A 23,600-nucleotide genomic window follows, 5' to 3' on the forward strand; every position below is an offset into this window, starting at 1 on the left:
GTCTACAGCAGTTACATGGCCCGCCGCAGGGCGCCACTTCACTGCGTGCGCACAGCTGCCCTGCCGCATCGTCGTGCGCGCGGTCAGCGCGTGCCCCTCTGCCTATCCCGCCACAGCGAGCTTCCGGCACCTGCCAGCCTGCCCGAGCACACAAAGGGTGCAGATGACCGAAGAGAGGGGGACGCACCCGAGAGAGGGGATGGCGTGGGGAGGAGGGTCCGCAGGCAAGCACACAAAGGACAAGAAGACGCGACACGCTGTGAGCTTCGGCCCGTCAGTGGGGGAGGGCCGGCAAGCACCAGAGGAAAGAGGGAAAAGAGATGAGCAGTGAGTCACGGCGGCACAGCAGCACGTCCGCGAAGGAGAGAGCGCACGAGCAGGCGATGCTGCGCGGTGCGGCGGTACGCAGCTCTGCGTGTCGGCGGTCTCACATGAGGCGGGCGGCGGCTAGCTGAGGTCCATGACAGAGACGCCGGGTGTCCCGGCCAAGTCTCCGCTCCCCTGCGACGCCTGTCCGCCCTACGCCGCAATCCGGCTCAGCCGATCTATGGCATAGACATAAGTGTGGGTGTGTGTGGTGTGGGGACGCGCACACAGCCGCTAAGCGCCGCCCGCTGCCGTCGATGCCCTCACGCCGTCGCACCCCTGCGCGCCTTGCGTGCCGGCAGCACACCATGCCAGCGGCGCCGGGCACCGCACGCACAGTCCTCGCGCCGGCGCCCGCACCACCCTGCTGCCTGGGGGGAGGGCCTCTGCCTGCGTCTCCCGCTTCCAGCGACGCCATCGAGGGGGACAGGGGCGCGTGCACCGGCACGGGCCGCGCGAGCAGCATGCGCGCAGACAGGTCCTCGCGCGCAGCATCATGTCCTCCCGATGGGGCGCCCAGCGAGCTCCCAGCGGCCCGCCCACATCGCGCACCACGTCGGACACAGCATCGGCCCGCGCGCCCTCACAGCGAAATCGGGCGGGCGCCCGGGGGGCCCTGGTCGCCGGCATCACAGCGCTCCCGCGGCAGTAGACGGCACGCCATCCGCGCACCGTCCTGCCACCGCCAGTCACCCGCCGCACAGCGCCAGCGCAGCCCACCCACCCCCCTGTGCCCGCGCACGGGCCGGCCGGCCTCCCCGCGACACAGAGAGAGAAGCCCTGCCGCGCAGACGACGCCCAAAAGAGCACGGCACAGCAGAGGCGCTGAGCACAGTCGACAGAGAGCCGCGCCGTGCGAGCGGCTGAGTCCATCGAGTGCGCATTGCCCCCGTCCCCACACGCCCCTCCCCACCCGCCATCCGCGTCTCTGATGCACGTTGGCACCTGTCCTCCCTGAGAAGGCTCTGTGCGACGCTGTCGGGGGAGGGGGAAAGAGGCTGCGGGGAGGTGGGCGTGGCGAGTCGTCGCGGAGCAGCGGTCGCGGTGGCTGGCAGCAGTAACCCCACGAAGGCGCAGTCCCTCCCTGCGGGATCCGCAGAGAGAGGGCTGCTATGCATGAGCAGACGTACAACGCGAGCACTGCCGCACAGCTGCGTGCCGACGGGTGCGGTTGTCCTTCCTTCACCCCTCCGCTGCGCAACCCTTTCGCATCCTCTCTCCCTCTCTCTGCGTCTGCGCACCTCAAGACGCGTCATGTCTACGGGCCGCCGCCCGTGTCCGCCTCCTCACCACTGCGGCAGAGAGCGATACCCGTCGTGGATGCTGGTCGCCTCATGCGTCCAGTACTCGTAGCGGTTCTCGTACACAGCGACGCCGTCGCCTTCGGCCAGCTTGAAGGGCGGGCGCCGGGAGATGTTCCGCACCCATTGCACATCCGGCAGGCCGCTCCAATTCAGCGCCATCAGAAGCGGATCCTGCCGGCTCTCCGCCACCCACTGCATCGCCATCTTGACTGCCGCCGCCTCGTGCTCCTCCTCCGTCGCGTACATGCTCCCGGCGGCGGCAATGCGGTACTCCTCATGGAAGTAATGGTGCAGGTAGTACGCGTCAGACGGACGGCACCGGTGCGCCACCACCGTCGACCACGTCACGTTGTGCGTCCGCCCGACGTGCATGTCATGAAAGCGCGCGTACCACTCCTTCACATACCACAGTCGCCCATTCGGGCAGAGCTCCTTCACCCGTGCTAACGAGCGGTAGATCTGCAGCCCTGTGAGGATGTCCTCGTGGTGAAACATGATGCGCCGGTATGCCGACGTCCGCTTCGGCGAGAAGTCGTCCGCGGCGAGGCGCACAATGTCAAGCCGGCGTTTACTCGCCTTCGGCTCCAGCAGTGCTTGCGCCACACGGCGGTGCATCATGAACGTCATTCCAGCGCCAAACTGCGTGTGCAGGTGATGGCGCAGGCTGCCCCAATACACGCACTCCGCCTCGTTCACAACAGACGCAGCTCTCCCCACCTTCGCCTCGCCGGCACCGGCATCTGTGCCGCCAGTCGCCCCTGCCCCCGCCAACCGCAGCTCCATCGCACTCTCTTGCGCGCTGCTCACCGACCACCGCGGCGGGGGCGGTGGTTGACGCGCCTGCATGCCGCCCATCACGTACCGCACATCGCTCAGGAACTGCGGCACCTTCACGTACGTGTCGTCGTCGCCCTTGATGATGAACGGCACCGTCGGGAACGCGTGGTACGCGTACTCCAGCCACAGGATCAGCTTCTGGCTCATCCCCACCTCCACGGGAAGGCCCCACTTGCCGTCTTCGCCTATTCTTTTTGCCGTTGTTGGCCGCCGGTCTGTCATCATGTCGATCCACAAGACGTTGCGGTGCGCCAGCGCCTCCTGCCACAGCGCAGACGACGCGCAGCAGATGTACTCCGCCGGTGTGATAAACGCTGGGGTCACGGGCAGTGACAGTACGCGGCTCAGATAGGCCAACAAGGAGGTCGTTGCCCCTCTTCGGCATGACATGCCCGGACAACTCGATCACAGGGCGAATTTACAACATCTGTATGCTGCCAAGCGCGGCGGAGGGCCACCCGGCGGCGCTCGATGTCGAGGACGAGGCCCTCAGTCCCTACGCTGTCTGCTGCCAGGGCACATGAAGCCGCGCCGTACTCTCGCACGCTCGGCAGCAGGGTGGCCGTGTTATGGCAAAGGGAGGCGAAGATGCTCGGCGGTGCACTTCCTTTCATCGCCGACGGTGCCGTTCCCGGCGCATCCGGCGTCACATCAGCAGGCACCGCAGGCTCTACAGCCGCAAAGAGGTATAGCTGCAGCAGCGCCGCATCGAAGTGGTTCTCCGTGCGTGCCACCTCCTGGTAGCCGAGCCACGTCCCACGCTGCGCCTCACGCAGGGCAGCGCGCGCCGGCTGGTCCGTCGACGGGATCCCCATCACCGCCAGATATGGTGTTCGCGGCGGCGCGGTCGCCCCAGCACCGTCGCCCGCCGTCGGAAACCCCTCGCCGTACACACGCCGCAGCCACTCCCACCGCCGCAGCTCCGCGCGCACATTCACGTCGTCCGTCACGCTCGCCATCGCAAGCAGCATCGGCCCCACGCGGCCCAGCGGCGCAGACGACGTCGCGAACACACCGTGCCGCGGCTGCAGCTCCACGCCCTCCACAGCGGGCCCGTACCAGCCCGCGTCCAGGCACCACGCGCAGTCCCGCTCCACCACGCGCAGCGTCCACGACGGCAGCAGGGCGGCGCTGATGCGCACCGAGTCGCACAGCGCTCGCTGGGCGCCGCACAGCGCAGGCTGCGTCGCGTTCAGCCGCTGCGCCGCATCCTCGTGCTGCACCAGCACAGACCACGACGCACGCGCCATCGGCTGCACGTACCTCGGCGACGCATCGGGTCTCCTGGGCGCCACAGGCGGCACGTGGCTCACCGTGTGCAGCGTGTAGAGCGTCAGCGCAAGCAGTGCGAGCGTCACAACGCGGGGCACCGTGCCGCGCCGGCAGGCCGGGAACGCTTGGCACAGCACACACCGCCTCAGCGTCGGCGCTAAAGACCTCCTCACGGGCGGGCGCGCCGTCGTGCCGTGCTCCAGGAACGCTTCGTGGGCGCCGACAGACGGCGGCGATAACGTACTGGCGGCTTCGGCCAGGCAGGCAGAGTGGCAGGCATCCTTCGCCGCTGCCTCGGCTGCCACCGAGCTCGAGGCCATGTCATCGTCTACAGCAGTTACATGGCCCGCCGCAGGGCGCCACTTCACTGCGTGCGCACAGCTGCCCTGCCGCATCGTCGTGCGCGCGGTCAGCGCGTGCCCCTCTGCCTATCCCGCCACAGCGAGCTTCCGGCACCTGCCAGCCTGCCCGAGCACACAAAGGGTGCAGATGACCGAAGAGAGGGGGACGCACCCGAGAGAGGGGATGGCGTGGGGAGGAGGGTCCGCAGGCAAGCACACAAAGGACAAGAAGACGCGACACGCTGTGAGCTTCGGCCCGTCAGTGGGGGAGGGCCGGCAAGCACCAGAGGAAAGAGGGAAAAGAGATGAGCAGTGAGTCACGGCGGCACAGCAGCACGTCCGCGAAGGAGAGAGCGCACGAGCAGGCGATGCTGCGCGGTGCGGCGGTACGCAGCTCTGCGTGTCGGCGGTCTCACATGAGGCGGGCGGCGGCTAGCTGAGGTCCATGACAGAGACGCCGGGTGTCCCGGCCAAGTCTCCGCTCCCCTGCGACGCCTGTCCGCCCTACGCCGCAATCCGGCTCAGCCGATCTATGGCATAGACATAAGTGTGGGTGTGTGTGGTGTGGGGACGCGCACACAGCCGCTAAGCGCCGCCCGCTGCCGTCGATGCCCTCACGCCGTCGCACCCCTGCGCGCCTTGCGTGCCGGCAGCACACCATGCCAGCGGCGCCGGGCACCGCACGCACAGTCCTCGCGCCGGCGCCCGCACCACCCTGCTGCCTGGGGGGAGGGCCTCTGCCTGCGTCTCCCGCTTCCAGCGACGCCATCGAGGGGGACAGGGGCGCGTGCACCGGCACGGGCCGCGCGAGCAGCATGCGCGCAGACAGGTCCTCGCGCGCAGCATCATGTCCTCCCGATGGGGCGCCCAGCGAGCTCCCAGCGGCCCGCCCACATCGCGCACCACGTCGGACACAGCATCGGCCCGCGCGCCCTCACAGCGAAATCGGGCGGGCGCCCGGGGGGCCCTGGTCGCCGGCATCACAGCGCTCCCGCGGCAGTAGACGGCACGCCATCCGCGCACCGTCCTGCCACCGCCAGTCACCCGCCGCACAGCGCCAGCGCAGCCCACCCACCCCCCTGTGCCCGCGCACGGGGCCGGCCGGCCTCCCCGCGACACAGAGAGAGAAGCCCTGCCGCGCAGACGACGCCCAAAAGAGCACGGCACAGCAGAGGCGCTGAGCACAGTCGACAGAGAGCCGCGCCGTGCGAGCGGCTGAGTCCATCGAGTGCGCATTGCCCCCGTCCCCACACGCCCCCTCCCCACCCGCCATCCGCGTCTCTGATGCACGTTGGCACCTGTCCTCCTGAGAAGGCTCTGTGCGACGCTGTCGGGGGGAAGGGGGAAAGAGGCTGCGGGGGAGGTGGGCGTGGCGAGTCGTCGCGGAGCAGCGGTCGCGGTGGCTGGCAGCAGTAACCCCACGAAGGCGCAGTCCCTCCCCTGCGGGATCCGCAGAGAGAGGGCTGCTATGCATGAGCAGACGTACAACGCGAGCACTGCCGCACAGCTGCGTGCCGACGGGTGCGGTTGTCCTTCCTTCACCCCTCCGCTGCGCAACCCTTTCGCATCCTCTCTCCCTCTCTCTGCGTCTGCGCACCTCAAGACGCGTCATGTCTACGGGCCGCCGCCCGTGTCCGCCTCCTCACCACTGCGGCAGAGAGCGATACCCGTCGTGGATGCTGGTCGCCTCATGCGTCCAGTACTCGTAGCGGTTCTCGTACACAGCGACGCCGTCGCCTTCGGCCAGCTTGAAGGGCGGGCGCCGGGAGATGTTCCGCACCCATTGCACATCCGGCAGGCCGCTCCAATTCAGCGCCATCAGAAGCGGATCCTGCCGGCTCTCCGCCACCCACTGCATCGCCATCTTGACTGCCGCCGCCTCGTGCTCCTCCTCCGTCGCGTACATGCTCCCGGCGGCGGCAATGCGGTACTCCTCATGGAAGTAATGGTGCAGGTAGTACGCGTCAGACGGACGGCACCGGTGCGCCACCACCGTCGACCACGTCACGTTGTGCGTCCGCCCGACGTGCATGTCATGAAAGCGCGCGTACCACTCCTTCACATACCACAGTCGCCCATTCGGGCAGAGCTCCTTCACCCGTGCTAACGAGCGGTAGATCTGCAGCCCTGTGAGGATGTCCTCGTGGTGAAACATGATGCGCCGGTATGCCGACGTCCGCTTCGGCGAGAAGTCGTCCGCGGCGAGGCGCACAATGTCAAGCCGGCGTTTACTCGCCTTCGGCTCCAGCAGTGCTTGCGCCACACGGCGGTGCATCATGAACGTCATTCCAGCGCCAAACTGCGTGTGCAGGTGATGGCGCAGGCTGCCCCAATACACGCACTCCGCCTCGTTCACAACAGACGCAGCTCTCCCCACCTTCGCCTCGCCGGCACCGGCATCTGTGCCGCCAGTCGCCCCTGCCCCCGCCAACCGCAGCTCCATCGCACTCTCTTGCGCGCTGCTCACCGACCACCGCGGCGGGGGCGGTGGTTGACGCGCCTGCATGCCGCCCATCACGTACCGCACATCGCTCAGGAACTGCGGCACCTTCACGTACGTGTCGTCGTCGCCCTTGATGATGAACGGCACCGTCGGGAACGCGTGGTACGCGTACTCCAGCCACAGGATCAGCTTCTGGCTCATCCCCACCTCCACGGGAAGGCCCCACTTGCCGTCTTCGCCTATTCTTTTTGCCGTTGTTGGCCGCCGGTCTGTCATCATGTCGATCCACAAGACGTTGCGGTGCGCCAGCGCCTCCTGCCACAGCGCAGACGACGCGCAGCAGATGTACTCCGCCGGTGTGATAAACGCTGGGGTCACGGGCAGTGACAGTACGCGGCTCAGATAGGCCAACAAGGAGGTCGTTGCCCCTCTTCGGCATGACATGCCCGGACAACTCGATCACAGGGCGAATTTACAACATCTGTATGCTGCCAAGCGCGGCGGAGGGCCACCCGGCGGCGCTCGATGTCGAGGACGAGGCCCTCAGTCCCTACGCTGTCTGCTGCCAGGGCACATGAAGCCGCGCCGTACTCTCGCACGCTCGGCAGCAGGGTGGCCGTGTTATGGCAAAGGGAGGCGAAGATGCTCGGCGGTGCACTTCCTTTCATCGCCGACGGTGCCGTTCCCGGCGCATCCGGCGTCACATCAGCAGGCACCGCAGGCTCTACAGCCGCAAAGAGGTATAGCTGCAGCAGCGCCGCATCGAAGTGGTTCTCCGTGCGTGCCACCTCCTGGTAGCCGAGCCACGTCTTGCGTTGCGCCTCACGCAGGGCAGCGCGCGCCGGCTGGTCCGTCGACGGGATCCCCATCACCGCCAGATATGGTGTTCGCGGCGGCGCGGTCGCCCCAGCACCGTCGCCCGCCGTCGGAAACCCCTCGCCGTACACACGCCGCAGCCACTCCCACCGCCGCAGCTCCGCGCGCACATTCACGTCGTCCGTCACGCTCGCCATCGCAAGCAGCATCGGCCCCACGCGGCCCAGCGGCGCAGACGACGTCGCGAACACCCCATACCGCTGGGCAAGATCCTGACCCCGTATAGCAGCCTCTGCGGTGTGGATGTCTGTACAATCGCGGCAGCGAAGGTCTACCGCGTGCAGTGTCCACGAGGGGAGCATGTGGGCTGCCAGAATGAGGGGCTCTTTGCATGCCGTCACCGGTGCGCCCTTTCCTCCACCGCATCGCGCGAGCCGCTCTTCTTCTAAGATTGTGTTATTCAGGCGGCTCACGGCACCTTCGTGCTGCACCAGCACAGCCCAAGGCTTGGCAAGCGGACCCAAACGTCGGACTAGCTGTGCCTCCGATGGCTGATGCGGGCGCTTCGACCACCTGAACAGCCACCACATCACCACCAAGAAGCTGATGCAGAGAACAATATCCATGAGCAGGTAAGCTGGCCGCTTACGCGACTGCAGGCGTCGCTTCCAGAACCGGGCGGTGTCTGGCTTGATGAATCCAAAAAGGCGCCGAAACTTCAAGAGACGCGAAGCTCCTCCATGCCGATGCCTCGGCTCTGGTGTCCTCGACATTGTTCCGTTTGAAAGCGCATTGGGGCTGTGGAAGCTGTTGGCCCTCTCCCGCTCACTGCCTTTCCACGATAGCGGGACCCCGGGAAGCCGCATCGCCGTCGTTGTTGAAATCGCAGCAGCGGCACCGCTTTGATCTGCCCGCTCCATCTTGACGGGAGAGATGGTGCGCGGTGGAATTCGTGCGTTTATATAAGAGCCTTGACCCTGTCGTATATGAAGTGAAGAAGGACTTGAGTATGGCTGTCAAGCGTTGCGTGCGACTCACTGTCACCCCTCTGCACGCAATCCATTTCAATGCAGAACCGAAGACGACGACTAACTCAGCAGGAAACCACTGAAGGCCAGCGCTGCACGCAGAGTGGTGGGGAGAGCTACCCGAGGCACCAGTGTATATGGCCCGGTAGCGCGCGCACTAACGAGAACACTTGAGGGAACTCACTGCCGCACTCAGCCACGTTCGTAAGAGCCCACACAAGCAGTATTGCGCATGTGCGGATAAGAGTGAATCCCCCTAAAGGGCAGAAATCTCGCAGCAGCACCCCTTTGTTCTCGCACACATAAATCAAAAAAAAACTGCGCAAGCCCCAGCCAACACTGGGCGGTTGTATAACAAAAGACTTTCAAGGCACAAGCACAGTGGTCGTGTGATGATGGCAGAATGTCACCAAAAAAGGCTACACCTCTTCCCTGCGCCTATTGTACGGCACAGTCAGGTACTGTTGAGAGCACGAGATGCATGTGAGTGAGAGGGCGGACGAGAGAGAGTAAACGGGCGAGAGCAGGTCCGCATAGGAGCCGCAGTCCACCCCACCTCCGCGCAGCACGTTAGATCGCACCGCTCGCGCCGGCGCATGCAGACAGCAGCAAGCCTCACCATGTACACAGAGGCACAGGCACGCGCGTGTGCGGTGCCGGCACTCGGACAACACTGCGGTGCCGCCCGGCCATCCGTGCTGCTTCCGGGCTCACATCCCCGTGCCGCCCAGTGGTTCGCCCCTTTCCGCTTGCGTGTGCGCGCCCGCGGCTCGGGCCGCCTGCGGGGCTTCTCGCGCGCATCTCACGCAGCGGGCTAGGAGCGCATCGCCCATGGCGGCGGTGAGTCGCTGCAGCCCCGCGTCGACACCACCACCGCCTACGCGTGCGCGCGTCACCCCTCGAGGAGAGCGGCGAGGGCAGACCTGCCGTCCGCACGCAGGTGAGCCGCGGCACCGACAGACACACACGCAGCGAAACAGATAAGAAAACAACCCCCCGTCCACAGCGCACCGCTGCGGTGCGCCCCGCCTCCATCTCACACCGTCGGCAGGGCCGTGTCCCCCATCGCACCCCCGTCGTGGCGGCCTGCTCTGTCGCCCCGTCCACGCGCGTCGCCCATACAGGCGTCGCCATGCCCCTCTCTGAAGCGACCAAAATCGCTGAGCCGGGAGTGTCAGGGCTCGCGCCACAAGCCGCGGTCGTCCCAGCACGCGCCCGGGCCGGCCCCGCTCCGCCAGATCCCCAGCCCACTCCCTGCGCAGCCCCCCCACCACCACCCACCCAAGAGGCAGGCGGCCTTCGCCCTGCGGCCGTCACAGGCCTCCGCAAGCGCATCCGTCAGCACGGAGCGGGGGCACACGGACGACTTCGCTTTCGCCTGTGTGTCGGCAGCGCCGCTGAGCCGCTCTGCCGCATCGGCCGCCGGCACCACTGCCCGACACGTGCATGCTAGCGGCTCCTGGTCCGGCAGCGCATCCACTCCCGCATTCGCAGCACGCCGCACCAGCGCGTGCGCAGCAGCCCCTCCACGCTGCGCCTGCGCTCCGGCAGCGCTATCGCGCACGCAGCCGCAGCACACGCGGTCGCGCCACCGCTCGCACGCAGCGGCCCGTCCGCCAGCGGCGCCGCACACTCCCCCATCCGCTGCAGGACGGAGGCACGCCAGCGAGCCGCCACCGCCCCAGGCCACGTGCCGCCGGAAGCTGCTCCCCGGCGTACCGCGCCGTGGGGCCGCCAAGCAGCGCAGACGGTGTGAGAAGTCCCCACACAGCTCGCCTCCCGGGACCAGCCCTTCGGCGCTCCACCGAGGCGGGAACCCCTCTGCGCCGTGAGAGCCACACGCACACGCACACACCACACTGCTGCCGAGCGCGGCCCCCTATGGCGGGTGTGTGTGTGTGTGTGTGAGGGGGGCCCGTGGAAGGGGCCATGAGGGCTGTGGCTGTATCCGCGCCACCCCGCAGGGTCCACTGCACCCACACGCCGGCGTAAAGGAAAGAGAGAAAGGGGAGAGAGGGAGAGAGAAATGGGAGAGAAGGTTCGCTGCCGGCACTGCCAGTCCGAGGCGCGACTGCACGAAAAGAGGCACTTCTGCGCGTTGTGTGCGTCTGTAATTGGGCCGCCGCCTTGCCAGCACAGCGCAAAAGTATGCTGAGTCTTCTCAGTGACCTGTCCACTCTGCCTGTCTGCGGAGCTGAGCTTTCAGAGCGCCAGAGAGTCCTTTGGGGGGTCCTCCCTAGCACACACACACGCACTTCTCCACTACGCTGTCTCTTACACTGTCGACAGGACGCTTGGAAAGGCAGAGAAGGCGACTCGCATGCAGTTTCCAGCCACCGTGTCACTGTGCAGCACTGTCGGATGAGCTGCTCGAACGCCGATTGACTTGTCGTCGCACAGAATCCCGCAGAGGCAGCGCATCGCGGACGGCCTCGGTGCCGGGGCGCAGGAGAAAAGCGAGGGCACCCGCGCCTGCCTCTGGGAGCGGTCAGATGAAGAGGCAGCGCGCTGCCGTATGGAGAATCCGCTGCGTGAAGCGCCACTCGCCCTGTAGTGGATCGTACAGCACGAATTCGCGCAGGTCTGCCTGGCCGAGCACAGACACGTCCGCAAGACTGTCGTCCGGTAAGCCCTCGTCAAAGGGCATCGAGGCCATCCGTTTTATCATGGCACGGGCAGGCGAGCCGGGGGGTCCCAGCACAGCCTGCAGCCGACGCATCGCTCTCACGAGCTTGAGACTCGTGTGCGTGGCCGGTTTCACGTTTCGCTGACGCAGCGCAGCGTAAAGCTCGTCGATGTCGTTGCTGCTTGTCCCCACAGTTTCCACAAAGTGCACGAGGTCCAGCGCATCCAGCCGGTGCCGCGTATACGCGAACGCCTGCTCGCGGGAGAAGGGTGGAATGTGGTAGACATCGAGCCTCGGCAGCGATACACTGGAGCGGCTGAGAGCCTCCATGGGCACCTCCAGAATGATATGGCACGCCTGGTAGTCGCTGACCAGGCTGACCACCTCGCCATACACCTTGTCCAGGTCACTGTCCTCGCGCAGCTTCAATACCAAGAACGGAATGCGGTCGCTGCCCTCCACAGTGGCACCCCGCATGGCCTCCCCCACAAAGGCCAGCAAGTCACCGCATACCTCTATGTTGTTTACACCCAACGCCTTAACGACGCTGCGCAGCGTGTCTTCGGTGCCGCGAAAGTGGACGCGCACGAACGGCACGCCCTCCCCGCGCATGGCGTTACTGCACAGTTCACATTTTCCGCTGCCGGAGCTGCCGGTGAAGGCGACGATGCGGGGATGCGATGGCATCATCTGCGTCAGCACACGGCGCACGAGCGCCTCCTCATCCTGGCGATTCACCACAAAGATTCTGCCAGCCGTCGCGGGCGCATGATCATCCTGTGCTGCCTGGGCAGACGTCGAGAGAGTCTTGATAGCTGTCTTGAGCTGGTGGCCCCGCTGCTGGCGCCGATAGGCGTGCAGGTTCGTCGTGAAGACATAGCTGACCACGAACACGCCGCAAAGGCAGCTGATAGTCCCCTTGTACTTGGCCAGGGCATAGCGCAGATTACTATCCTTCAGCCGTTCGCGGTTCAGCATACGAACGACGTTGTGGTGGTCGCGCTCCCACTGCGCCTTCTCGCTAATGGCGTCCCGCTCGAGCTTTGGCACGAACACCAGCTGCGAGAGATCTGCCCTTTCCAGTAGACACATCTGCTCCACTCGCCAGCCGCGGCGAAACAGAATGTACGCGACGGCCTCGACGTCTCCAGGGTCGTGGACGCAGGAGCGCAGCCAGCGAACCAGCTCTAAAAGCTTTGCGTTGTGGAGCAACTTCTTCGGTGGCTGCACCGCGACAATGCGCTCCGGTGCCACAGAAAGCTCCACCTCGTCATTGTCCATTAGAAAAATGTAGGTCGCATTGCCGTTCACCCTGACAATGGTGCCCTTCATGTGCATGCCCGACTCCACCACAGAGGCAGCGCTGGCAGGGGTATCCGCAACACTGATCATCGCCCGCGTGCCGACATCCAGCGTCAGCGACAGCGCGGCGTCGCCCTTCTTGGCGGCACTAAATATCTTCGCTCTGTAAGCCGTCTCAGATATCTTAGTGATGAGACGACCCACGGCAACGGGGCGGTCCTCGAAAACGCTCGCCGGGTACGTCGGTTGAATGCTCACCAGCATGCCTTCCAGGCTGTCCCACGGCTCTTTACGAGACGGCGGTCGGCGGACCGTACCGTAGGCCCAGTGACTGCACTGCCCCGGGCTCGGCGACCCCAAGTGCGGGCCAACCCCACCCACACTTGAGGAGGGCGGGTCATCAGGCGCCGAAGAGATTTTAGATGAGGAGGAAGAAGCAGAGGCAGCAGGGGTGGCGGAGGCGACACGGCCGGTGCCGCGTATGGCGCACAGAAGGACGCCCGCGACTCCTCGCCGCATGGCGCGAAGGCAAAAACAAGAGACGATGCTCGTGTGTGTGTGTGTGTGTGTTTGTGCTAACAAGGAGTCGGCTCAGCGTCTGTTTGGTTGGGAGCAGGGGGAGGGAGGGGGGCCAAAAGCTCTTCATCTCCACCGCAAGCCCTGCCCTTCTCCTCCACAAAAAAAAAACGCCAAAAGCGCAGGCGCGAAGGTGCAGCGCAGAGAAAAGGGAGGGGGAGAGGGTGCAGGACAGCCATGGGTACGAGACGAGGGGTTCAAACGAGGCCAGAAAGGGCACACCCCACACCCACGTCGAGATGTCTGCAGGCAGCCGGCATGCATCGAAGTGAAAGCGCGCTCGCCATCCGCGCAGAGAGCTCGGCCCTGATATGGGCCGCCCGAACGCGAAAGCAATAGAGAACAAGAAGGCATCTGTGCTCCCCCTCCCCCCGCCACTCCCCACCTTGAAGAGGGGGAATGGCGACGGAGGGGGGGCGAAGGCGCGGTGCGAACGCGTCGACGAGACGAACGTCAAGATAAATAAAAATAAAGCAAACAGATGCGCCAGGGAGGACGGCGTAAACAGCAAAAAAAAAGAAGAGAAAGAAGAAAAAGAAGAAAAAAAGCACCGCCAGAGGGAGGAGGAAAGGCGTGACAAGACTGCGGTGTAGCGGAAGGGACGAGGCAGCTGCCATCACCTCCCTTTTTTTCTTTGTTCTCTAGAGGGGGAAAGGGGGTGGTTGGCTGAGGGAAGAGACAACCTTCGTTTTGGTCGTTTATTAGGCGGCGTCGCCTCGCGATATATATATATATAAATATATATATGTTTGTATGTGGGGGAGGAGGAGGAGGAGGAGGGGGGAGTGCCTATGCGTGCGTGCGCCTCCTCCCTCCGTAGGTGTCTGTCTGTGTGTGTGTGTGGGTGTGCTCGCGCACAGACGCCGCGCACCCGCCTCGGCATCCGCGGCAGCCACGGCAACGCCACGCCCCTGCTGGTGTTCCAGGGCCATGCGCGCACGATGGGCTCTGCATGCGCCGCGCGTCTTCATCCACGCCCCGCAGCGGCCGCAGTGCTGCCCGAGAGCGCAGTCAGTAGCCGCTGTCGCGAAAGTGCAAGGGGGGCGGCCCAGGCGCACGTGGGCGGTGCTCAAGAGGAAAGCCGGCCGGCCACATGCCAGCCTACCCCGCCCCGGAGTCCCTGAGCACCCCAGCCTCGCTGCCGTGTCCTTTACGCAGAGCCGCCACAAGTCGGCGCATTCTCTCACGCGTGCCGCGGAGCCGTACAGCGATGAGAACAGCGTGCGAAAAAGGGGGTGAGGAGACGCACACACACACACACACAGACAGACAGAGGAAGACAGCAAAAACGATGCCGTCGAAGGAGGAAGCGGGGGCGGTTGTGTGACGCCTTTGCAGGCCGCTCTACAGTGTCGCCCTGCGTCCCCCCTCCCGCCCGCTCGTCCTGCTAGTGCGCCGCCCCCGGTCCCCTTCGCCCTCTCCCTCTTCCCTGTTCCAGCCCGCGGCGGCGGTGCCGCCCACCCGCCTCCCTCTTCATCACCTCCTGTCGGCCAGGGTACACCGGGCGGGCGCCAGAAGTGGGGTAGCTAGTGGCACCAAGAGAGGCAACGAAGGCAAGAAGCAGAGGGAGCGCATTATAAGGAAAAGGGGGGAGGCTGGCGGGTGGGTCTGGCGGCGCCTACGTGTGCGTTTCCCTCTGCAAGACGCAGGCCCACGCCACGCATGAGGAAACGCAGCGGCGAGGGCATACAGGGGGAGGAGTGGGGGGAGAGAGACACGCGTGCGGAGGAGGAACAGAGAAGAAAAGAAGAGCGGCCATGGAAGTGGCATTCGGTACAAACGTAGAAATAAGTGCGCGTGCGTGTGTGTGTGTGTGTGTGTGTGTGCGTGTGCGTGTGCGTGTGTGTGTGTGTGTGTGTGTGCGTGTGTGTGTGTGTGCATGCCGTTCCGCCAAGGAGGACGTGAGCGAGGGCCCGCGTGCGCCCCCACCCAGCGCGTTTTGAAGAAAAAAAAGGAGGAGGAGGAGAGCAACTCGAGGAGAAACCGGCAGAGTCTCTCCCCTGAGCAATACGAGCACACACACACACACGTAACATAAAGAATTTTTAAAAAGCGCGCCAAAAGGCAACAACAACAGAAAAAAAGCAACAAAACTCATAGGAAAGAGTGACAGACAGTGAGAGAGAGAGAGAAAAGGGCGGCAGCGGCGTGGGATGAGCGCTGAAGGGGGCGCCACGAGGATATGTAAACCTCACCGGAAGAGCGCGTAAGGTGCGCTACACGCACGCACCAAAGAGACAGAGAGAGGGACGCTGGCACAAAACACAGATGAGAATCCGCAGCCTTCACCCCCCCTCTCTCCACCCTCTCCCTCCCTCCCTCCCCTCCCCTCTCTGATGCGGCCTCCACCGGCTACTGCGCCAGGGCGTCTTTCTCTAAAAGGGGGGGCCCGGCTCTCAAGCGCCGCCTCCGCCTCCCACTGCCTCCCCCTCTTATCCTATCTATTGCTCTGGGTGCTCCCTCTCGCTAGAGCACGCCGACCTAGCACGGGAGCACCACGAAGATAATATTCAAGATACCCAAGGCCCAGGCCACCACAAAGAGAGCGAAGCCGGTGCCAAATTTGAAGAAGGGGTCCAGCGTCAGGCACAAGACGAACTGCTTTCTATAGGTCGCCGCCATGGAGGCCCAGACGATGACGAGGGTGACGATGCCGAAAATGTTGAGCCCAAGACAGGCCCAGCGGAGGAAGAAGCAGCAAAACAGGGCCACAAAGCCAATGACGAATGCGGTGCCGTACACAACAATGGAGATGATGGCGAAGACCTGCGCAAGGCGAAAGAGGTCGCGGCGCGACGGGCAGTTCTCCCACAGCTCGTCCGACCTCGTTTCGTAAAACCGGCTGTAGCACATCCTCTGTATACCCCATAACGTGATGCAAACATTGCTGTCGAATAAGTCTCGATCTTTGATTTTAAACATGTCGAGCGGCGTCGCCACCACCACCAGCGCGAACGCAATGAACTGGATGATCACGTAGAGAATACCGCTGGTCCTGCACGCCATTGCCACAGCGAGCGGAGCTGAGAGAAGAGGTAATGTGGAAGTGGGCGGGAGAGGAGAGGTCAAGGGAGGAATAGGAAAGCGGAGCCTTTGGCAAGCGGCTGTCGTTGTTGCGGTGTGCGCGGGTACGCGTGGTGCCTCGTGCGTGTGTGCGGTGGACGAAGTCGGGGGAAAGGCGAGAGCTGTGAGCAGAGGCGGAGACAGGGGAGAGAGTGAAGGAGAGGAGAGGGGAAGGGAGGGGCCGGCGAGTGGGGCCGCATAGGCCATCAGCTCGCACGTACAGAGAAGAGCAGAGAGAGGAAGTCGGCGGAGGCGCAAGAGGGGCAGGGGGGGGCGAAGCAGGGAGGACAGGAGAGGGGCATCACAAGTCGCCTGACCGCCAGGCACCGCCCGCCCCCAGGTTCCCTCGCTGGTGATCCCCCTCTTGCGGCGTTCCTGCTCTCTGCTGCCGTCTCCCCGCACAGGGCGCCGTCCTCACAGCCCCACCCCCCCACCCCACAGCGCACCCCCCCAGTTCCTCTCTCGCCCGCCAACCCCTCCTCCGACACAGTTACAGCAGTGGAAAAGCGGCGCTGCGCACAGCGAGGAGGAGCGGGGGGGCGGCGACAGTACTGTGAGCCGCCGCCGCTACGGGACGCATTGCGCCGGTTTGCCCGCCGCGGTCCTGCTCCTCGCGTTCTCCTACGGACGCCCGTGTGGGGCCCGAGTGCAAAGGAGGCGGGGCGGGGGGGCCTCTGCAGCGGCACAGGAGGTTCGCAGCACGGCCCCCCGCCCGCGCCGCCACCGCCACCTGTCCATCATCACATCCGTCGGTCCGAAGCACCAAAGGCACGTCGATGGCAGCGCCGCAAGAGGAAAGGGCGGAGGGGCGTAGAGCGGCACGACAACGTCGTGACGAACCCGCGCCCCAGAGCGGCTCCGGCCCCTCACCACACCGAGAGCACCGTTGCTGTTCACGCGGCGAACGACGCTGCCCACCTCAAGGCGCTCTTCCATCACCGTCGCGCCGGCCCCTCCCCTTCCCCCCTGTAAAATCGAGCGCACACCTCAGTCACCGTAGACAGGGGAGCCGCAGCCATGTCCATGGCGTAATCGCCATGCGACACCCGTTCCTTGAAATGGTCCGGCAGCGCAATCACAAACGCTGAGACGAAGGGGCGCGGTTTCGGGGGAGGTAGTGGACGATGCTGCGGCAGCTGCAGAGCTACCCGCGGCACTGTACCGCAGGCGACACGCTGAACCACAAACAGAAAAATCGGCGCAGGCGCCGCAAGCCTCCGTACATGGTGCGGTTTGGGGACATCGCAGTCTCTGCAAGCGCGCTAAGAGCACCTCCTTCCCTTCGGCTGGTGCTTCAGCTTGCCCTCGACCACTACACCGCATGTGCCCCGCCCTCCACGCGCCAAAGGCCCCTTTCCATTAGGCCAGCCGTGTGCGCCTGGTGCGCATCGCCTCCCCCCTCTACCCCTCAGATCCACATGCCACTCCTCATGGCCAACGATTCTCGGCATCCTGGCTGCGCTGAACAAGTCATGCACAAAAAAAAAATAAGTAAAAAATAGAAAGAGAGCGGCGCAGTCGACGATGATGCCTCAACGCACAAAAAAATTTCCTTCAGTGCTCTCCGGTCATGCTCGCTTCTTATACCTTTCTGCTCTTTGGTTTTACCCAGTTCCCGGAAGCAGTGCACACACACACACATCCGCAGGCATCTACAAAGCCGCTCACCGTGTGTGCCTGTGTACACAATTATGCAAAAAAGGGAAAAAATATTATCCTATATAGTGTCACACATGCATTTTTATCGTCTCCATGTCCGTGAATCATTGCACTCCCCCTGGCCTACGTAGAGGGAAGTGTCGGCATGTACTAGCCAATGCCCGTGTACGCACACAACGCTATGGCAGCCGACATGAATGCTTCGCCACAAACGTATAGATGCATGAGAAGAATCGAGCTAAGACGTTTACAAAACTTACCTCAAACACACCTGCCTCCAGAGAACACCTCTTGTGCCGGAAGGCCATGTCATGAGAGCCGCAAAAGGCCCTCCGAACGCTTCGCATCGCTTCACTCATTCCCACCCACACCGCGCAGCAGCGCAGGCAAAGGACTGAGGGTGGCGCGCAGCATTACGTGGATGTGGGCCCTCACAGAATAATCGCCACAGCCTGTGGTGAGCCCGGCACATGCGTCGTCAGCACCGCGGCTCTCCGCCGCACGGCGACAGCCGGCTTCAGCGCGGCGCACAGCCGACGGCTGCCAGAAAGGGGGAAGACGCGCCCCCCTCTCCCTCCCGGCAAGTCTGTGGCAGCCCGCACGCCCTCCCGTGCTCGCCACGCAGTTCGCTCAGCGCGCGGCACCCACACCGCCACGCGAGGGGCCGCGTTGGAAGGCACACCCGCCCACCGCCGGCCATCACAAGCCAGCGGTGGCGCGCCCCTCCCCCCCGCGCCCTCGTCGAAGGCGCTCACCATTCGGACTGACGAAGAAGGAAAGCGGAAGAGAGCCCCCTCAGAAAACGCCCTTGTAAAACGTCTCCTGATACCCGGCCAGCACGCCATGGTTGGCAAGCCCACGGCCCCAACGGCGCAGCATCACGTTCGTCGCCACAGACGAGATGATGTTGCCGCGGAACACCGCCATGTTTGTTAGCATGATGTAGTCGAACGACATGGCTTGCATCTCCTGCAGGCCGGGTTCGTACAAGATGCCCACCAACGCCTCCCTCAGTGCCCTATCGTAATCCGGCGAACGTCTGCTCGCCCTCACCTGCGCAACTGCCGTCCGCTGCGCAGCATTGTAAAGCGCTCGAAAGCTGGTGTCGATGCGGCGGTCGTACGACGCCACGTAACGGTCCGGGTACCGCGTGACGGTGCCGTTGCGGGGCCTTGCGACAGCGTCCGCGCTCAGCATCTGCAGCGCCCTCTCCAGCTTCTCCGCCATCGGCCCACTCTGGTCGTCGTACGCAACGTAGCTCGTCGGCACACACTTGCGCCCAGAGGCGTCCGACACGTTTGTCCAGAGCCACTGCGCGTACTGCCGGTACAGCTCCGCCACAGACCCCACCGTCCACGAGCAGTCGAGCTCAATGCTCGTCACCGTCGAGTGCCTGCCAGCCCAGCTCGGGTCCGTGCGGTCAAGCGCATACGTGCCGGGCCTCAGCGCGAAGTTCGTGTACCCGAGGTCCATGGCCTCCCGGCGACATGTACCCTCACGCCGCCGCACGTGTATCCCAACCACGCCCTTGAAGTTCTCAGGCCGCAGCGTGTCACGCAACACAAGCCTCTCAGCACCACCCGCGGCCGCACCCTCCGTCGGCCACGCAAGCGCTTCGGCATTGTCCGAGTACACCCGATCCGCCTCCGCAGACACGTGCGCCGACGGGCGCAGCAGACCGAACAGCCACGTCGCCTCCTCCAGCTGCGGGTGAAAAAAAAAGGCCATCTCGCCGGATATCACGCCCATCCGCACCTGCACTGCCTCACCTCCCGCGGCGTCGCTCACGTGATCACCGCCAAGCAGCTCAAGCATGCGCGCAGCGTATATCTGCATGCGATCCCAGCGGCTGTACAGCCTAGCTTCGGTGTGGCTGCCAAACACGTCAGCCACCGTCAGCTCACCTACAGACTCGCAGAACAGCACCGAGGTAGGGCGGTGGTCCGCCACCGAGAGCACCGGAGGAGAGAAGGTCCTCGTGTCAGCGAGCCAGCCGTCGAGGTTGTACTCGCGCACTCCGCTGCGCACCGGTGGCAACTTCCACCAAAATGAGCTCCTGCGCTGCGTCGGCCTTCGGCGGCTGAGAGGCGCATCCGCGTTGCCGTTGTAGTCAAAGCGGCGCAGGTCCAGCACAGCGCCCAGCGCCTGCAGCTGCGCAAAGATCGGCTTCACCTCGTCGTTCGTCACGAAGCAGTACCGTCCCTCGCGCCGGATAGCGTTGAACCCATACAGCTTCGACGCATCGTAACGCACGAACGGAGCGTAAGATTCCGGCACAAAGGTGGGCAGCACGTACGTGCGGTTGGACGCACGCGCAAAGGCGAGGCCGTGCAGGATCTCCTGCAGCTGGTTGTGCTGCCGGCCAAAGCACCCAACGAACACGGAGAGGAAGTACGTCGCGCACCGCAGCTCGAACGCGCCCGGCACAGTCGACGTCGCGTCAGGGCCAAACCGCAGCACAATCGCGCTGCCGTCGCTCGTCAGCTCCACCGCCACGGGCGGTGCAACGTCCCGGTCAACGTCCGTGTCACGCACAGCGGCAGTCCCGACGTACGGCAGCGCGCGGCCCCCGGGCAGCGGCCACGACGGCATGCGCGGAAAGCGCACCTGCACCCGCGCATGCCCCGCATGCACCGGGCGCATCTCCGCCAGGAACGCAGGGCACGCGCTGCTGCCGCCGCTCATGTGGCCCACAATCGAGGGCACCGTCACACGCACGCACGACGCGTTCACAGCCTCCTCGCGGGTGGCGGCCGCACGCAGCAGCCCTACGTGGTGCAGGCGCGCCACGCACTCCTCCACGGACGCCAGCACAGCCTCGCCTGCAGGCGACACATCGCGGCACACCAAAGTCGTCACGTCGCGAGGCAGCCTCGCATCCGCCGCAGCAACAGCACCGCCCTCTGCGCCGGCGTGCGCGTACACCACGCCGCTGGTGCACAGGGCGCACACCCGATCCGAAGCACCCACGCGGATAGGCGGCAGTACCAGCTCATTTTCCACGTCACCCGCCACTGGAGAGAGATGCGCGTCAGCTTCTGAGGCGTGAAAAGAGGCATCGTCCGTGAAGAGGGAGCCACTCGTCATAGCGCCAAGTCAGATAAGCACCATAAACAGCAGCCCGGCACAGCGCACCATCTTGGAGCGCGTGTAGTGTGAGCCACAGTTAGGTCGCTGTATCTGAGCGTCCGCCATCTGCGCATTCTTCCGCCCATCAGTCGACTGATCATCAGAGGGACTGCGGCGCCCATCAGAGGCGCATAGTGGTGCGCGGTGCAAGGGTCGCAGCTTGGAGCGCCGGTCACCCAGCGCTGAGCAAGGGGTAGCACCACGCAGCATTCCGCGCAGGCGGATGGCCCGAACGAGCCGCGAGACGAAGAAGGAATCAAAGAATGGGGGGTAAGAGGGGCCGAGAGGTGCGCATGGCAGCGATGTGGCGATATATCAGCGTCCTACGTTGTCCGTTCGTCTGTTGTGCGCGGAGTACCCGCGTGTATGTCGCTGAGTCAGGCAAGGGGCGGACAGATGGAGTGTGTACCGCCTCTGCAGCGGTCCCCCCAGCACTTGTGGTAGTGTGCGTGCGTGTGTGCATATGCGTGGTAATGTGAGGGGGGAGAGTGAGTCGACGAGACCTCTTTGTCGTGAGCGCGCCCTTGTGCGCTGATGGAGGGAGGCTCTGCAGCAGCGCTACCGCGTCGCGAAGGAAAGGCGAGAAGGTGGACTGGGAGAGCAGAGGTGAGAATAGGGGAGGTGGGCATTACGGCGGTGAGTACGTGAAGGTCCCACAGAACAGAAGCGGCGGGGCGCCTTGCAGAGGCACCTGCAGGTGAAACGAGTAGAGAGGGGGCGCAGGAAAGCCGTAGAGGACACCCAGTGCTCTCCCCATCCATCTTGGCACCCCCTCGCGCACTCTGCCGTCGATGGGCGCCACTTCTCGGCAGAAAGCGCATGGCGAGTCGACTGTAGCTGAAGCGCGCCACACACACACACAGAAACAGGCATACACAGCCCCCCACCCCTTGCGGCGCCAATTCAACATGCAAGAGGCCCACAGGGCATCACAACACCCCGCATGCAGGCGCACACCCTTCGGCTGCTGTCGATGTCGATGTTGCACCTTCCCAGTCCGCTCCCTTTCAGTGCGCCATCGCGTATGCGCACCCTCCTGTCCTTTCCCAGTGTGACAGAAACAGCACGAGATGCATGTGAGTGAGAGGGCGGACGAGAGAGAGAGAGTAAACGGGCGAGAGCAGGTCCGCATAGGAGCCGCAGTCCACCCCACCTCCGCGCAGCACGTTAGATCGCACCGCTCGCGCCGGCGCATGCAGACAGCAGCAAGCCTCACCATGTACACAGAGGCACAGGCACGCGCGTGTGCGGTGCCGGCACTCGGACAACACTGCGGTGCCGCCCGGCCATCCGTGCTGCTTCCGGGCTCACATCCCCGTGCCGCCCAGTGGTTCGCCCCTTTCCGCTTGCGTGTGCGCGCCCGCGGCTCGGGCCGCCTGCGGGGCTTCTCGCGCGCATCTCACGCAGCGGGCTAGGAGCGCATCGCCCATGGCGGCGGTGAGTCGCTGCAGCCCCGCGTCGACACCACCACCGCCTACGCGTGCGCGCGTCACCCCTCGAGGAGAGCGGCGAGGGCAGACCTGCCGTCCGCACGCAGGTGAGCCGCGGCACCGACAGACACACACGCAGCGAAACAGATAAGAAAACAACCCCCCGTCCACAGCGCACCGCTGCGGTGCGCCCCGCCTCCATCTCACACCGTCGGCAGGGCCGTGTCCCCCATCGCACCCCCGTCGTGGCGGCCTGCTCTGTCGCCCCGTCCACGCGCGTCGCCCATACAGGCGTCGCCATGCCCCTCTCTGAAGCGACCAAAATCGCTGAGCCGGGAGTGTCAGGGCTCGCGCCACAAGCCGCGGTCGTCCCAGCACGCGCCCGGGCCGGCCCCGCTCCGCCAGATCCCCAGCCCACTCCCTGCGCAGCCCCCCACCACCACCCACCCAAGAGGCAGGCGGCCTTCGCCCTGCGGCCGTCACAGGCCTCCGCAAGCGCATCCGTCAGCACGGAGCGGGGGCACACGGACGACTTCGCTTTCGCCTGTGTGTCGGCAGCGCCGCTGAGCCGCTCTGCCGCATCGGCCGCCGGCACCACTGCCCGACACGTGCATGCTAGCGGCTCCTGGTCCGGCAGCGCATCCACTCCCGCATTCGCAGCACGCCGCACCAGCGCGTGCGCAGCAGCCCCTCCACGCTGCGCCTGCGCTCCGGCAGCGCTATCGCGCACGCAGCCGCAGCACACGCGGTCGCGCCACCGCTCGCACGCAGCGGCCCGTCCGCCAGCGGCGCCGCACACTCCCCCATCCGCTGCAGGACGGAGGCACGCCAGCGAGCCGCCACCGCCCCAGGCCACGTGCCGCCGGAAGCTGCTCCCCGGCGTACCGCGCCGTGGGGCCGCCAAGCAGCGCAGACGGTGTGAGAAGTCCCCACACAGCTCGCCTCCCGGGACCAGCCCTTCGGCGCTCCACCGAGGCGGGAACCCCTCTGCGCCGTGAGAGCCACACGCACACGCACACACCACACTGCTGCCGAGCGCGGCCCCCTATGGCGGGTGTGTGTGTGTGTGTGTGAGGGGGGCCCGTGGAAGGGGCCATGAGGGCTGTGGCTGTATCCGCGCCACCCCGCAGGGTCCACTGCACCCACACGCCGGCGTAAAGGAAAGAGAGAAAGGGGAGAGAGGGAGAGAGAAATGGGAGAGAAGGTTCGCTGCCGGCACTCCATGCCCACAGAGGGCACCGTCAGGCTGAAGAGGATCATCAGAGCCACCGCTCAGTGTAAGCGGGCCCGCGCTCTTCTCGTTCCGCCCGACTCAGCCGTGACGCAGAGGGCTGTCTTCACCCGGTCCGTACCCCCGGTTGCAGAGAGAGAAGGAGGCTGCAGGGGAGGGGGTAGGGGGGGGGGACAG

General features: G+C 65.2%; 4 protein-coding genes across 4 annotated transcripts; all 4 read right to left on the reverse strand.

Moving 5' to 3' along the window:
• Positions 1-5,762: 5,762 nt before the first annotated feature.
• LSCM1_08236 (uncharacterized protein) lies at positions 5,763-6,842 on the reverse strand (the record flags this gene model as incomplete). The annotated part of the gene is made up of 1 exon (XM_067325571.1): positions 5,763-6,842. One exon carries the CDS (start codon positions 6,840-6,842, stop codon positions 5,763-5,765), a length of 1,080 nt encoding a protein of 359 aa, XP_067181598.1.
• A 119-nt stretch (positions 6,843-6,961) lies between these two features.
• LSCM1_08237 (uncharacterized protein) lies at positions 6,962-8,299 on the reverse strand (the record flags this gene model as incomplete). Its single annotated transcript, XM_067325572.1, has 1 exon — positions 6,962-8,299. The coding sequence occupies one exon, from the start codon at positions 8,297-8,299 to the stop codon at positions 6,962-6,964; it is 1,338 nt and encodes a 445-aa protein (XP_067181599.1).
• Positions 8,300-10,895: 2,596 nt separating this feature from the next.
• LSCM1_08238 (uncharacterized protein) lies at positions 10,896-12,854 on the reverse strand (the record flags this gene model as incomplete). Its single annotated transcript, XM_067325573.1, has 1 exon — positions 10,896-12,854. One exon carries the CDS (start codon positions 12,852-12,854, stop codon positions 10,896-10,898), a length of 1,959 nt encoding a protein of 652 aa, XP_067181600.1.
• Positions 12,855-18,428: 5,574 nt separating this feature from the next.
• LSCM1_08239 (uncharacterized protein) lies at positions 18,429-20,720 on the reverse strand (the record flags this gene model as incomplete). The annotated part of the gene is made up of 1 exon (XM_067325574.1): positions 18,429-20,720. The coding sequence occupies one exon, from the start codon at positions 20,718-20,720 to the stop codon at positions 18,429-18,431; it is 2,292 nt and encodes a 763-aa protein (XP_067181601.1).
• Between the last annotated feature and the right edge of the window lie 2,880 nt (positions 20,721-23,600).

The sequence above is a fragment of the Leishmania martiniquensis genome, chromosome 2 (assembly GCF_017916325.1).
Source record: "Leishmania martiniquensis isolate LSCM1 chromosome 2, whole genome shotgun sequence".
Lineage (NCBI taxonomy): Eukaryota > Euglenozoa > Kinetoplastea > Trypanosomatida > Trypanosomatidae > Leishmania > Leishmania martiniquensis.